General features: G+C 33.0%; 1 protein-coding gene across 1 annotated transcript; it reads left to right on the top strand.

The window, feature by feature from the left end:
• Window positions 1-265: 265 nt before the first annotated feature.
• LOC130656682 (Fanconi anemia group M protein-like) lies at window positions 266-16,790 on the top strand. Its single transcript, XM_057459582.1, has 21 exons — window positions 266-507; window positions 578-991; window positions 1,068-1,240; window positions 3,019-3,096; window positions 4,183-4,341; window positions 4,986-5,117; window positions 5,492-6,082; window positions 8,103-8,309; window positions 9,478-9,632; window positions 9,956-11,454; window positions 11,642-11,697; window positions 12,034-12,205; window positions 12,785-12,911; window positions 13,405-13,792; window positions 14,054-14,146; window positions 14,226-14,337; window positions 14,685-14,793; window positions 15,482-15,549; window positions 16,030-16,121; window positions 16,248-16,342; window positions 16,419-16,790. The coding sequence occupies exons 1-21, from the start codon at window positions 438-440 to the stop codon at window positions 16,504-16,506; spliced, it is 4,878 nt and encodes a 1,625-aa protein (XP_057315565.1). The 5' UTR covers window positions 266-437; the 3' UTR covers window positions 16,507-16,790.
• Window positions 16,791-17,223: the final 433 nt, after the last annotated feature.

The raw sequence follows: 17,223 nt of genomic DNA on the forward strand, positions 1-17,223 counted from the left end.
CCACCTCCGAGAAAAAGTGTGAAACTTAATCTGGACTGTACTGTACACATATTTCACGATGTTGTGTAACGAGGTCATGTTTACAGTACCGCCTGAATGTAACTTTACATGTATGCGATAGTTATCACCTTCGCATGATCTTTGTTTTATCTATATATAGACTTTATGACCCTTAAGAAGTATCAAAAATTCACAAATTAAATTGTTACTTTTTCACCATGAGAGGGCCATACTTCAAAAATTAGTATTTGTGTTCCATATGCCTTTTTTGTTTGAATAAAATATTGTCATTAAAAAATTTGATTTTCTCTTTTGGCAGAAGCTGAGTTTGATCATTTATAATGTAAAAATTGCATGCAGATATCATTTTATAATATTGTTTGTTTTCTGTTTGTAGCAGTTAGAGTAAATGTGAAAAAGGTCCAGGCAAGTAAGGTATGAAGAATGGTCAGACAACATTGTTTCAAACATGGGGATATTTTGAAAAACAAAAAGATCAAAAACAAGGTAATTATATATCCAAATGTCTGTTTGGTTATAATTTTGTTTTTACAGGGTTTTTTTGTTATTTTTATAGATATAAATGATCAAGAGCTATGTGACACTTTCAAAGATGACATAGACATTGATGAAAACCTTTTGGGTGAAAAATCCTTCCTTGATGACAAATTTCAAAAGTTAACGTCACCAGAGACGATAACAGGCTTTGATATTTCAACAGGAAGTAATTATGTTTACCCAACAAACTACCCAATCAGAGAATACCAATTCCGAATTATCAAAAAGGCATTGTTGAAAAATACACTTGTTGTATTGCCAACAGGCCTTGGAAAAACATTCATTGCTGCGGTTGTAATGTATAATTATTATCGATGGTATCCTAGTGGTAAGATAATTTTTATGGCACCAACTAAACCTTTAGTGGCTCAACAAATAGAAGCATGTTACAAGATAATAGGGATTCCTCAGGAGGATACTGCTGAAATGACAGGTAAAAACTAAGTTATTAAAACCACGTTTCTTCTCCTGTTTCCACAATTTTATCAATTTCCATGTTTTTGTATCAGGAACGATGCAGCCAATGAAAAGACTAACTTTGTGGCAAAATAAGAGGGTCTTTTTCTTGACACCACAAATTCTGCAGAATGACTTAGCAAAGGGGACATGCAGTGGCACTGATGTTGTTTGTTTAGTATTTGATGAAGCCCACAAAGCTCAGGGTAATCACGCATATTGTCAGGTAATTTTATAAATTTTTATTTAAATTGATCCTGTGTTAAAAAAATGATGTTAGACTTCTATTTTACAGTACCGCCTGAATGTAACTTTACATGTACGCGATAGTTATCACCTTCGCATGAGCTTTCGGTAACATCTGAACTTTCGTTGTTTTTGTTAACCTGTTGTTAAAAACAGCTATTTTTGCATGTTGAAAACAATAGAATTCATGTCTTATTCGCGAAATTTAATAACTGCGTGTGTCTCATTGTTGTATTGAATTGCTGTAGTCGTCAAGAGATTAAGGAGAGAAAATATAATTTAACAAAATTTAAGTATCTATTGTTTTTACTCATAAACAGCAATGTTACCATTCGTTTATAAATTTTTAAAACTCGATATAATTGCTTTTTTTAGATCGTGTTTTAAAAATTTAAGAACGAAGAACGGCGATAAGAATGCTTTTTTAGATTGCATCGCAAAAACAAAATGTTCTCACAATAAGTGTTTAGATCTGTCAAGAACGTCAAAACTTACATTTTTAGATTTTTCTTTCTTCGGTATTGAAATTTAATTTGTTTTCGAAATCTTATGGTGAAGGGAAAAGTCCTGAAAGTAGTGGTTTTTCCGTTTGCGCTGTTAAACGTTGCTTTTATAAGAAGAAATTTTAAGAGTTTTGCATGTTAATAAATACGGTTCGAAGATATATTACTAAATGATTTAAAAGTAGCAGCATTAGTTTCTTTAAATTTTAAGTGTCATGTTCGTTCTTTTTTCTAAAATAATATATTTCAATAGCCTTCGCGATCTTTAACACATTTAAACAATAACATGCATGTTTACATGTGAGAACAAAAGGATTCATCAAATCTTATTGTTATAACTCGCGCACAACGATAACAATAGAAAACAATTAAGTTCGCGTGTAAACAAAAGATATGTGAACTTTCTTTATGTAGACATGAGATCGTTACATGAGGTTGTAAAACTCGCGTACATGTAAAGTTACATGCAGGCTGTAGATCTTAAAAAGCTGCACAAGAAATCCTTTTACGTCTTTTAAAAAGGTCTTATTGTTCTCAAAATTTCACATTTTCAAGTTAATTATGCTGTATAAATTATGATGTCAAATTTATTTCAGTTAATTTAAGCATTATATGAAGATTTAATCTTAAGTGCCAAACTGAGTGCGATAAGAGTTATTCCGCAAAAATTAAAGAATATAAAAAATTTTTGTACTGATAAATAGTGCGTAGTGTCACACTGACTCACTTCCAATGTTTAGAGTCACTGAAAAAGAGCCTCAAATTTTTGTCTAGTTCTATCCCAAATATAAAATAAACTAGCTGTTCCGATGGGATGTTCTGCAATTTGAAATTTGGAAAATAATTTACAATTTCAAAATAGTATATCACAATTTACGCAAATTATAGTTTGCAAAAATTATGTTTTGCTTCATGTGCATAAAGTTTCTCGTTTCTTTTTTTTCTTTAATTCTAGAAACTGTCAAAATCAAGTCTCTTATTTATTTGCATTCACAAAATGTTCACATTATAACTAAAAAGAAATATTAATATGTTGCTTTTGATTAAACAAACCAGAACAATTCATTCCTCCCACAACAATTGACAACTCTAAGAAACGTTTATACTGCTACATTACACTGGTACCATTGTTTCTTGATAAGAATAGTTAGGCTACATAACTATTCTTTTTGTTTGTTGTTAGGGCATTATTGTCTTCCTTGGAAATTAAATAAATGTTTTTGATAAAATGTCCTGAATGTTGTCTTTTTTCAAGGTTGTTAAAGACATTAAGAAGGTTAATCCACAATTCCGTATTCTTGCTCTTAGTGCTACGCCAGGAGGTGATATGAAGGTTTGTTTTTAATTTTTGTTAATTTAGTAGAATATTATGGTAAACTTTACCATTGTGTGTTCTTTAGAAGTCTTTCCAAATTAATTTTTATTATTGAATTATTCTTTTTACTTACTTTAAATGTCGAAATCAAACTACGTAACTTTGAAAAGCATGAATACCATATTGTATTAAATAACATACCGTATTGTAAATTGACTAATTAGAGGGCGGCCCTAAAAAAATAATTTTAATGATGACACAACACAACATAACAATACATTACAAAATGTCAAGAAATCATCCTCATGTGGTGATACTGATTCACCAAAAGAAATTCTTCTGTTTATTCTGCAATTTCGTTGTCCTTCTCAAATGTGTTATACCTGAGAGTTGGCAATGGCAAGATTCAGTGCACATGCCTAAACGGTTTTTTTAATAATAACTTTGAGCAGTGCAGGTCAAGATTTAAGAACCATTTAACCAACTTTCGTTTTGGGGGCAGATTTGGATTTCCAGCTGCTATAAGCAAGTGTATTCTATTACATATTGAAATGAATCCCAGCCTAAAAGATGAGTTTTAAAAAACAATTTTCAATCATTTTTTGTACATACCAAAGGGTAAGATCTTCATTCAAGCATTTGATGACGAAGTAGGAATACAATGTGATTTGTATTCCTTATGTAAAGCTTCTGCCTCCTGTTTGGTTCTGCTGAAAACGTTTAGCTTTGTACCATTGGCCTTTGTTCTTAGACAAACAGATATTTTAACGTTCTCAAACACTATATCCTCCATACTGTTGTCTCATCCATTGCTGATTGTGGGGTGTAATGATGTTTTTTAGATAAGCTGCGTGTTTCTAATATATACATAACAAGTTTATTAATAAAAAATACAGGATCTTTTTGTGTTGTTGTTGTTCAAGCTTGCTAGTAGAGACAATTTTCTTCATAAACTTTGCCAGCCATCATCGTGGTGCTAAATTTTGTGTACATTTCTCAACCCCAACACTCTCTCAACCCCAACACTCTCTCAAAAAACTTCGAAAACTTTATTTCTATGTATATGTCTTTATTATGTTTCAAAGTTGTTCTTCATAATTATAGGCTGTACAGAAGGTTGTGGACAATCTGCTGATATCACATGTCGAGATTCGATCAGATGAAAGTGCAGATATAAAGCGGTACATTCGAGATAGATTAGTGGAGAAAATTGTTGTACCGATAACTGAAGAATTGAAAAACATAAAAAACACATTTATGGAAGTAAGTGTATTTATTAATGACAAGACCGTCCATAATAATTTTTTATTTGCTGTAACCTGACTGACCCTAACCAGATATTGGCGCGGATAAAAATTATACTTCTTAGATATAGTAAAATAAGAATTTTTTTTTTCAATATTGAAGTGTGACCTTTTGACTAAAGAATGGCTGATGGACTACAAAGCTGATGTCACATTTCACTTTCTTGCAATTTTGATAATTTAGGAAAGCATTTTCAGACATGCATAATTTGTGTAAGTCACAAATCTTTCCAATCATGGTTGAATTTTTTTTATTTCTCAGTTGACAAAATTATTTGGCATAATTCAAGTTACAGCAAAGAAGTAAAACTTAAGGACGGCGTAACGTATTGGTCATGTGTCATTTAATGTCTAAACATGACTGTCTTGTAAATTAATTATTACAACCAAATATTTAGACCTGAATGACGTCTCTTTTTTGTGTATTGTTACACACAATTTTTATGCCAGTCGTGTTCTTGATTAAAATCTTTCAAGCTTGTTTAACACTTCCTTAGCAAAGTAACATGGCTACCATATAACAAGCTCCCTTCTAATTTAAATGGTACTCTCTAATACTACCGTGCAATAAGGTTTTGGTATTCAACTATTATATTTTTTTAGATTCTACGCAGCATAGTAAATAGGTTGTATTCCAAGAAGGCATTGTGGCAGAATGATCCAGAAAAAATTTCAAAGTTTCTTCTGTTAAAAGCTAGGGAACAATGGAGGTTGAACAATGCTTTAGGAGACAAGGTACACCACTACACTGTATTTTAAATGAATGTTATTTATTAGCTATCTGCATGATTCCGTTTATCTTATTCTGTTTTCTTTATACTTCCCTTGTTTTGGTCATAAACTTCTGATTTTTTACTGCTAATAGAAATAATGAAGGATTTTTTCCTTTAAAAGGTTTAGTTTCACTTTTAAACTATTTACACATGAAACAATCTTTATTGAACATTTGTTTTATTAAACATCTGTTATGCTCTTGAGAATAACAAGAAGGGATTTTTTTGTTAAAGTACGATAAAATCTGTGACCATGGATATTTTGAAGAAATAGTTTTACCCACATGCAACTTTTTATGTTTATGTCAGGGTACGTCCTTTTTTTTAAATTTTTAGAATAAGATGGGTTTAATTGAAGGTGATTTTGCATTGTGCATGTCTCTTTATCACGCCTATGAACTTCTCCAACAGCATGGCATCCTCTCATTCTACAATTTTTTGAAGGGTATTTTATCTGGTGTAAAGGGAACGTCACGCTCAAAGGTGGAACTTTCAAAAAATAACCATTTTATGAAAATGATGGAAGAGTTGAGTGTAAAAATAGAACCAGATGTAGCCAATCTTAGTTTCAGTGAAAGTTTCCTTGGCATAAAACAATTAACAACCAAACAAAGGTTACTTAAAACCATCCCTAAACCAAAGGATGGATTTTACAGTCACCCAAAATTAAAAAAGCTGGAAGAAATTGTTATAGACCACTTTACAAAAGCTCAGCGTGAAAACGAGGCTAACAATATAAAAAGTCAGACTTGTTTAAATACCAGAGTGATGATTTTTTCACAATATCGTGACAGCGTGCAAGAGATTACAGCTTTGTTAAATAAACATGAACCATTAGTGAGGGTGATGTCATTTATTGGACAAGGAAGCAAAGAGGGGATAAAAGGAAAGAATACTAAAGGTTTATCTCAAAAAGAACAAATTGAAGTGAGTTGTTAACCTTATGCTACAAACTTTCCATTGATCTTCTTTACGTTTTTATAGAAAGAATCTGCCTTCACTTGTCTTATTGATAAAGCTACTATACTTTTTATCTCACTCTTGCTGATGCATACTGCTTTTTCTTGAGCTGCGTACGTCTGCTGTTGTTACAGACAGAAAACTCGACGTATGAAACAGTCAATTATTACACTCGTATATTTTTTTGATCCCATACATATATTGTACAAAATTCAAGTACATAAGTTTTTTTAGATTATTTTGATAATGTTTTTTTATAATAGATGGTAAGCAAGTACACGGGATACATTTAAAACAAAACGCAATGCAATAGACATATGAGAAAAGTGAAACCTGATACTACCCTGATGTGATACTTAGAACCTAAAACTCTGAAACCATACATAAGAACTTGAGATCCAAGACCCTGATGCCGATGCCTGAGACCTTGAATTTTTCAAACTTATTTTAATAAGAAAACAACATGAATGATCAAGTCCTCATACTATAATTTATCGAACTCTGTTTGTTTTGGCAAATTTTAAACTAAACAAAATTGTACACTTGATCGACAATAAGAAAACAATCCTACACTAGCATGGAATAACGTCGACTGACTCAACCAATTAAGTGGGAACCCGCCTAAGGTGAATTTCTTGCAGATTGCAGGGAAACTGTTGTAAAAACAAGATCATTAATTTGAATTTTATCCAGTGTTTGGAAAAATAAACATGATTTCTGTCTGATTAAAATTTGTAACGATATATTTCGTAGCTGAAAAGTAGTACTAGAATGTTTCTAATAAAATTGAAGGAAAAAATCTGCGCATGATTTCACCACCCAATTTAGCTTACCAGGTCTCAAAGCTATCTAAATGTTTATCCAAATCGAAGAATTGAACATTTTTATGGATGACGAACAAGAATATTTATATCTTCTTAAATTGCTACTATGTTCACTGTTACTGTTCACATAACCTTCTGAGAAAATACAATCTTATTCGCAGGGCTTTTGTTCTGCTTTTTAATGTGCAGTTAGCTTCAAAAATTTAAGTTTGAGACAAACATTTTCTTCGTTAAAAACAGTAAAAAGTAAAAAAAAACATGTGTCAGATCTCTGCCATCGGTTATCAGTAGTGAGGATATCACCTACGGACGGTATTAGGTCGATCAAATGAAATCATATTGTTTGGTTTCTTTCTTTTTTATATTTTGTTTTTGTGTCTATATTCAAACACTTATTACCACCTTAAAAAAGTAAAGAAAACGAGAGAAAAAAAATTGCTTTGGTCCAAAAAAATATCAACATCACAACAAAAAGAAATGAAATATGAATCGCTTTGCGAGCTTGAACTGAAAAGATATTGGTTGTGTATTGTTGAATATTGCAAACTCGACAGAAAAATTCAGAATTTCCCATTTATCCTGGCTGACTATCTGTTTAAAATCTTGTTTAATGTTGACCAAAAGCTTACTTTATTCTATTACTATTCTTCGAGCAGTGTAAAAATCTGTGTTTGTAATATAAATGTATTCCGTGAAGAAAAAATAGTAAAATTCAGGGTTTTAAACTAATACAACTGTGTTTAAAACGCCTTTTTCATAATCAGTTTTGTTCCTTGTTCGTGAACGAATTTAACAGGAAAACTCAAAATTTAAATAGCTCAATTAATATAAAACAAGATGTCTGCTTGATAAGAAGCTGTTTATTTCACTCTGTGTTGTTCTTACAACCCGTGGTCACATTTTACCTTCCTGACAGCATATTTGTATGCAGTAGTTGATTGTGAGCCACTACATGGGTGGGTGGACGGGTGCTAACACATACTGGACAGAACTTTGACACCCAGCTATGATTTTTGCCACATCTGTGGTTGTAATTTTTTTAATTCTTGCTCTTAGAATGTTGAAACATCTGACTAAATAATTTTGTAATATTACTATTTTTTTGCGGTATGGAATAAAATTTACAAAGATTATTGTTAGGTATTTACTTTCACATTTTTCAGATTTTAGAGAGGTTTCGTCAAGGTGGGTTTAACACTGTGGTTTCAACATCAGTTGGTGAGGAAGGTTTAGATATAGGTGATGTAGACCTCATTGTCTGCTATGATGCTTCGAATTCTCCAATACGATTAGTGCAAAGAATGGGAAGAACTGGTCGTAAACGAAATGGAAGGATTGTGATATTAGTTGGGGAAGGAAAGGAGGAAGCTGTAAGTTTATTGATCTCTATTGATCTCTATTGATCTCTATTGATCTCTTATGTCCTCATTATAATGAAGTTACAATCACTTAAATGTCGAACACGGTGCATTGGAATTGACATTTCTTCATTTTATTTCCAATTTATGGTGACATTACCTAAAAATAGACAGCAAATAATTACCAACACTAACAAATAATGAAATAACTGTGAATAAAAAATATGTATCTGTCTCTGAAGTGATAGATTAACCCTATTTATGCTGGAAAGGGGGCTTGGATTCCAACACCAACTGACATGTGTATTATAACTCCTAAAACCAAATACAATAGAGCTCAAACTTGGCAATCTTTCATTGAAAGGTAATATTATAACGCGGTAAAAAAATATTGTGATATAAAATCTCTCTCCTTTGCTTAAACGCATTACTTTTAGCATAATCACAAAAGCTCGTTATGTCAGAGTTTACTGGAAAAAGCGTATTTTATTCCATAATAAACAACTATAATGCCATCTTACTTTTGTTCGTTTTTTTACTTAAAAAACATGATCGGTCTTTGTTAAAAACTAATTCTCCAGAGTTTTCTTACTTTGTTGGTGTGCCAGCAATTGGCTCAAAGACTGCAGAAGTCAATAAGAGACTTAATTTTCAGTCTTTAACTAACGTTCTATTAAATTAATATACTTCGGAAAAGAAAATTATCTTTTAAGGACGACCCTGGTCCGCTCGTATACGTTTGTATCACAATAGTGTCCAGTAAACTCCATTTAATTTCGGTTTTATTGTTAAAAAGCGAAAGTTTAATCTTGCGAATTATTATAAAATTCTCAAATCCCAAAAAGTTGGCGGTGATTTTAGTACTGCTAAATTTCTTCCCGAGAAATAATAACATAGGAACTATTTAGCGAACAAACAAACAAGTTTCAACCAATCTAATCAACTAGTAGTTGTAAACAACGAAAATTCGTGTTCTTAGAAAATGATTACGCCATGGCAAAATTGCTGACGTCAGCAAATTTTCTATTTCCACCAATTTCCAATCAATTTTTTTTAATGTTATTACAATATTCCTGCGAAGTTTCATCAACATAGTTTAAGCCATCTAAAAGTTTTTTCAGGTGGTTTCAGATAAATTGTGTTAATTTCTAATTTTATTTTCCCTTATAATTTTTTTAAGACATACAAAAGAAGTCAAAGCAACAAGAAAGGGATACACAGTCAACTTTTAAGTGCAGCCAAATCGTTACAACTCTACACTGAAGATTGTCGAATGATACCAAAACATATCAACCCAACATGTATAAAAACATTCATTGATGTATGTGCATACAGGTAAGGCTGCCTCGTTTGTTATTTGGTATGTTTGACCAGGTATAGTTTTGGTGTGCAGCAACCTGCATGCTCGGGAAGTTTGTCTATGAGGATTTTTTGTTAAATTCTGTTTTATTGCATTCGTTATCTAAATCTGCCGTTGTTTCATTTTTATTTTTATTTTTAAACTATTTGTGGGTTTAGGGAAGTAAACCAGTTGTCGCAAGTATCAAAGAGAGATTTCCCTTCAAGATTTAAGCTTGCATGTGGCAAAACTTGTGAAATTTTGTGTTTAAGGTTTTCGACTTGGGTTTTCTAATGTTTACTTCTTTAATAAAATTTAGAAAAGATGAGAAGAAAACCAAGAAGGGATGTACAAAAACTACGAAATCTAAAGCAGATAAAAAGGAAGTGAGTTGTGAGGAGTGCGAACGATTACAGACAGAAAAATGTGAAGTCCATGCAACGAAGACTCGAAAGAGAGCAGAAAAGAAAACTGAAAACTTTAAAAAACCTAAGGTTACTAAAAAGGCTGGAAAAAACAAAGAAAATAAACTTAATTCTGGAGAAATTTGGCGAAAACATTATACTGAGAGCTTGCGTCACGATGTTGCAGCTAATGAAGATAATAGTGATGAAGAATTTGACAGTTTTTTTGATAATCAACTCAAAACAGACATTCAGCAGAAACTTAAAAACGATATATTTGGAAGTAAGAATGATATTGCTGATGAACAGTTAAAACCCTGTCCGCTTGAAGTATTACTCGAAAAAGTTGAAAGTGACATCAAGAAAAACAAAAAGAAGGTGCGAGTAACGAAACTTCCAAAGCGTTTGAGTAAAGAAGCAGAACATATTGAAGACAATCAGCTTGGCTTTTGCAGCCAGGTCTCTATGGATACGTTATATAATCGTTGTCAAGAGAGAAGAAAAAGCCAACTGGAGTCGCTTTTACAAATAACAGAAGAGGACTGCGAAGCAAACGGTGAGCAAGACATAGAAGTGAATGGAACTGAAGAAATTAATGATGGTGGTGACCTAAATGCTGTACAAGGTTTGTCTGGCTTATTATCAATAACCTCGCCTGTTCAAACTGACAAAATTGAATCAGCAAAAGTTTTTGGAGAGAATGCAGCTAACGAAGTTAACGATAGTGATGAGCTAAAAGCTTCACAAGGTTTGTCTCGCTTTTTACCGATGACCTCGCCTGTTCAAACTAGCAAACTTGAATCAACAAAGAAAGTTTGTGTAGTGACACCATTTGTGCCGGAGAGTGTTCCGGAAGCTCCGATTGATATCGACCTTAGTAGCTTTCTTCTCGATCCTACAGATGAGGATTTAATAGTGAAGTCTCCCAAGTTGAAAGAAAATCAAGACAATAATGTGGTGCCATTGGTTGAATCCAAGTACACATGTGTCAAAGAGAAAGACAACATCATTTCTATTAACGATGATCTATTGTTTTCTGATGACGGCGAGGAGGAGGACGATGAGGAGATGAGCTCTCCTCCTGTGGTCTCTCAGTTGATGCAAAGTAAACGAGTCACAGAGGATACAAACACTGCGCGAAAAATAAATCTCAACGATATATTTTCAAACTGTTCTGAGACGGAGAATGTGGAAAATAATGAAAGTCCAATAAAACGAAAAAAAGTTTCGAAAAAAACATTAAGGATAGAGGATGATTCGATACCTCTTGCGGGCATCGACACTTCTGAACCTTTTAACTATGAAGAGGAAAGTCCTTTGTTTAGAAAACCGAAACGAAACAGACGTCGTGTCTTGGAATCTCAAACAACGCCAATTCATGCAACGGTAAATGATAAGAAAAGGAACGAATCAGGTAAATGGAACTGTAGTTTACAATACACGGACTCACAATCTGTCTCTGCAAGCTTGATGTCCAGAATGTAGGTCTGCGGCTGCCATTTTGCATTAGTTTTAGAGGGACATGATTGCTAGTTGGTATACAATATCGCTGAAAATGAATTTTCTAAGACTTGATTTTTTTTTTGTCTTTTTCTGTTTAGGAGGTACAAAACGTAAATGGTCAAACAATTTGAACGTGAAAACTACACAACTTAAGGTACCATTTTGTTCTATCTTATTTTCTATGTTGAATTGGAATTATGGTGAATTTTGGTCAAATGTGTGTCTCGTTTTGTTAAAAAAAACACTTTAATAAACCATCTTTTTAATGAAACAAGAAAAATCAGTTTTTCTTTGGTATGGTTTTCTGTTCCCTTTACATCAAGACTTTTATGAAAGATTTACCTTCTGAGCTAAAGTCTAAAAATATTGTTTTAAGATTTTCTATCCTTTTTAATTCTCTGGCTATTTTCACCATCGATGTTTTTATAACGTTGTTTATATTAAAGACAAGTGTATTTGAGCATAGAATAAAGCCTTTATCCCCACCCAGGGTAATTTGCATGCACGCATGTATATCGATGACGAAGCTGAGGACGATTGTGACGAGTCTCATCATGAAAACGAGGTTACAATCGGTGGATATTTACTTGACAGTTTTATTGATGATGCAAGTCAAGTTACCCCCGCACCACGAAAGAAAAGAAGAACAAAGCGCGACAGTGGTAAGCTCGTATTCTTAATTTGTGTGACCTCGCTTGACCTGTTTTTAATGGCCCAAACAATTAGGATTTGAACCCCCTATAATTTTCCCCTTTTTGGCGTTATTAAAATTGTAATAAATTTGTTCTAATTTTATGATACTCTATTCGTATTTACGAATAATTAGTAAATTTGCATAATACACCTTTCCCGAATTTATTTTCTTTGATGTGCCACAGTTTTTTCAAATTTCTTAAAGAAAATGAATGTAATTTTCGAAATCCTCGCATGAAAATTGATAAATCCTGAAATTTTCATATTCATACATCAAACAAACAACCTGCTACAACAGTTTTTTTAATTTTGTACTAATTAACCTTTGCTCGAATATGAGGGTTATTAGTACAAGTCGAAAATTAAGAGTGCTTTGACCGTAACAATGATGCCACGAAAACAGCACTTTCCAATGTCGGATTAAGTTGAAATTTTATACAGTAACCAATTTACTGATGCTGAAAATGATGTTAAGGTCAAAACATCAAAATTCCAAAATTGTAAAAAACAAGTTTTTCGGGAAACGTGTATTGATATTTTATTTTTAGCCGACACGCCCGACATGGATGTGATCTACAAACAGTCGCTGATGAGCCCAAAATTTTCGCTTCTCAATTTCCGTACTCCTGCGTTCAAAATGAATAGAAATCGATATAAGATGGTGGAAAAATGCAAGTAAGTATTACAAAATGCCTGTGCAGAGTGGGAAAAATCCGAAAAAGGCTGGTTAGGGAAATTTTGGAAAAAGTAGATTTTGAAGTTTTTAATTTAACCTTATTCAGGTCAGACGTTTTGAAATTAAGGGTGGAGTGGTTTAAAAAACCCTACCCTAATCTTCCAAAGTTATGAAGAAGACATCGTATTATCGCAAAACGTCGCAAAAATGTTGGTAGCTTTCATAAAAACTAGTCGTTAGCCCGTGGAAAAATCCACGGGTTCGCCCGTTGCAGCTAAGCTACCATTTTGCGTGACAGACAGACGAACGCACGGACGGACGGACAGACGTATACGGGCATTATAATATAGATGCTATTATGGGAATGGAATAAAATAATTGAATAACTAATAATGACAAAAAGTGACCAAGTTTTAACCCATAAAGCAGGATAATTTGGAGGGTGTTTTATGAAATAATGATGCAGCTGTATAAATGAACTGTTTTAATTAGTTATGCTTCCGATGAAAGTTCTGAAGCTGAAGAAGTGAATGGCTTGGTCGAGAGTGAGGAAAATCTTTCTGCGGAAGAAGAGAATACAAGTTGTCATGACGACAGCACTAAACCAGAGAAACATAGCAACAACAGACCGACTATCATGAAAAATGTTGGTCAAAACCGATGTGGTAGAGTGAGACCATTTAAAGATTCCGATGACGAAGATTTTTTGCAACCCAATGTGTCGTTAAACAAACGACGTCATTCCCCAGCAGATGAGAACGGCGCAATAAAAAGTGACGATTCGTTGAAAGTGACGTTTGACTGTCGACCTTGGTGTAAAACGTTTTCTGCCGATGACATAACTGTGGTGACGTTTAGTTTTGACATCCCCTGGGTTGAGGTATGTATGTGCAAATTTTTTAACAATAAATGTGACTTTATTAAAAATCTTGAGTTGAATATACTGTGGACTGGAAATACTTACTGTTGGACCTGTAAGGAGTATATGTTTGTTTAATTTACTCGGTCATTCAATCAATCGTGCATTTACGAAAATTATTGCTCGTGAAATAAAACTTTTTGGGCTCACCAAAAGAAATAGTTCCGCCATTTTATCCCTTTAAATCACATCAGTTCAATCTCATTTTTGGGTTATTTTTAGTCGCCTGAAAAAGGGAGAGTAAATACAAGATATACCGTCGACTCTCCTCCACACGTTGTTATTGTAGACAGTGAGCATGCGAAAGACAGTCAAGTAAGTTTATCTTCTACGTCGGAGTTGAGATTTATATTTTAACACTTCCGCACACGTTTTATTTTTTTGTTTGGTTCAGATTCCGTCGTTGCTTCGTACAAATCATCAATGTCATGTTATCTGTCATTCTCAAGTTGGGAGTCATTATGCTGTCAGTTTAAGATGTGGAATTGTCAAAACAAAATTATCGGGTATTCATTTCTACATTACAAATGTTTTACTATGTGATATCTTCTTCGTACTTATTCATTCGCGCAATAAAGATCATTGGTGCGCGTAATTTTGCAAAGAGATTACGCGCAAAATGTTTTTGCGCGAAAATTAATACGTACGAAGGTTTTAAACTAATTACGGGAGGCGCTTTAAGCACTTCTATATTTTGTCTAAACTCTTGAATTTTTACTATTTTTTCCTTATTAAGCGCAAAATTTTTGCACAAAAAACAGTACGAGTAAGGTAACTTTGTTAGAAAACTATATTGGCTTGATTCAATGTCTTGTGTTTCATTATTCGTATTTTTCGTATTTTCATTTTATAGATATATCAAATAAATTGGAGTTAACAAGACTGAAAGAAGCTCTGAGTACGCTAACGCAGTTATATAAAAAGCCATGCTTAATCATTGAAAAAGACTGCGATAAAAAAATGTAAGACATTTTTGGAGAGAGTACGCTATTCTCCTGTTTTTTATTTAAAAAGAAGAAGAAAAAACATATTTTTAAGGTTTTGTGTTTGAATACTCAAATTTAAAATGGTTTATAATAGGTTTTTCGCTTTTATTTTGTTCTCTTTTTACTGCTTTGCCCATTCTATGCGTTGGCCCTATTGAGAGCTTTTTGGAGCTACCTAGTTGTCCTATAAAATAATCTGTGTCCGTCCGTCCGTTACCAACCTTTCTCAGCATCAGATCATTAGTTTTTTCTGATTTTTGCACAAAGATAGAGAACAATTGACCCTCGAATTTGACAAAGTCAGTTGTTTGAAAATTGTTTTTTCCGGCCTAATAATGGCGGGTTTGTGGGTAAAGTAACAGTTCAAACAGTTCAAAAATATGAACTTATCCAGAAATTGGATTAGCAGTTTTTTCTGATGTTTTAAATTCAGGTAGGCCCTTGAAGTTTTGCTTGTTCCGTTTATTTTACGTGTTGTGAAGGTTTTTAGAATTTACGTTGTCGTAAGAAGTGCACCAAGATTATGCTTTATTTAATTAGTATTTTTTTCCGTTTATAATGTCGATAAGAAATTATAAAAACTTTTGAAAGCTTTTTTTTAGTTATTGAACAGTAATGCATGTATATTGAACAAAGAAAGTTTTAATTCTTCTTACTTTTTTAGGATTCCTTCAAAAAACTATTTCGTTAAAAAGTTTTCTCATCTCAACGTAATACACAGTGCTGATGAAAGTAAATGTCTCGTTTATTTAGATTTATTATGTCTCGATTACCTAACTCGTCTGACGATGTTTCAAATATACGTGATAATTTCCTTATTAAAAAGAATTTTCTCATTGTCATTAATTTTTTTGTGATCGATTAAAAACCCACTAGATATTTTAGCCTTCTCAACCGTAAACAACCATAGGGTCGCTAGCAATCTAATGAATCTGAAGCGGTCAGGAATTTTAAAACTTCGCCAAAAGTCAGGGACTTTTGCTATCAACTGCCTTAGTAGAATTGGAACAAATAGTGAGGGGAATTGTCATTGTAGTCATGAAAAAAATCAGGAAAAATGAAACAGCTAATTGTCTGGCCAACCCGAATTAATACAATTATAGAAAACCACACAAAACAGCAATCTGTAACCCATATGGCGATGTGTACGATAGTTTCTCGTCGCTCACAAGTGTCATCTATTTTCCTACTTATGAACAATATTCTTTTTAGTCAACACTACTAAATTGATATTCAAACTTCTCAACGAAGAGCTGAGTGTTGGTTGCACTATAAGTCATCTGCGAAAACCACATCCAGATCAAGTATGTTCAAAACATTTCTTTAACTGTTGTTGCTAAAACATTCAAGGTATTGCTAGCACTTGAAAAGGTCATATAATCGACGTCAAACCGCGCCCCATCTTTACACCTTTATTTATTGATTTTTAGATGATAGCGTCGTTGCTTCAAATTTCCTCAATGACGTATCCAATAGCCTTAGAAATATCCAATCAGTTTAGAGATATCTACGATTTAAGGAAAAAGTGAGTATTATATATCTGTTGAAGAAAGATTGTTTCGGTTGTTTTTTTTTATGTTGTGTTTTTTGTTTTTTTTTAGATCGTATGACGAATTAAAGGGAAAATTACCAAATGTTTCTTCCCAGATTGTCGCTAATCTATTTCGCTACATTCGGGAAAAATGTTGAACGCATTTTAAAAGAACTAGCATTTATACTCTTTCATTGCCGAACTTGTATAAAACGTGTTTTCATGACAATCACATTAATTAGATATACGAAATGATGAAACTCTTCATCGTGCTCAACATCGTAGCTTCTCTTCATCGTAGATGTTATTCTTCCTTCAACGTGAACAGATATATAGAATGAGGATTTTTTCTACATGTTACCACAACACAGCATATAGGAAAATAAAATGAATTCAATTTTTATTTATTTATATTTTTGTAAATACTTGTTTGTAATTTTCATTTCGTCTTTTTCCTGCCCTTATTATGCTGATTACTGCAGCTCATGTGATGTAGCCGCTAACGTAGTCATAACAAAGACTAAGTTTTCGTCTGTACCAGAAGTACGGCGTGCTTTCTAGATTACCATTTTATTAAGTTGTTTATCCTTTCCTTTCCCGTATTTCATCCGTCATCTTTGACACTTCTGATTGCTACACAATTTCTTTGTTCTTCACAAGTTACTTTGCCAATTTATATGTAGGTTTTAAAATCTCAGGAATTATAATTTATTTACCGTAGATTATAATTTCGCTGCTATTTTGTCAAGGCTAAGCGTCACGACGCCAAATTAAAGGCGTCGGCATAATTTGTAATCCTAAAAATGTTTGTTTCCAAGTGAAAAAGTAAAATACACTTGTTCCGCCGTGTCTTAGTACGACGTCACGGCGTCTTT

Source organism: Hydractinia symbiolongicarpus, chromosome 9 (genome assembly GCF_029227915.1).
Source record: "Hydractinia symbiolongicarpus strain clone_291-10 chromosome 9, HSymV2.1, whole genome shotgun sequence".
In the NCBI taxonomy this organism is placed as follows: domain Eukaryota; kingdom Metazoa; phylum Cnidaria; class Hydrozoa; order Anthoathecata; family Hydractiniidae; genus Hydractinia; species Hydractinia symbiolongicarpus.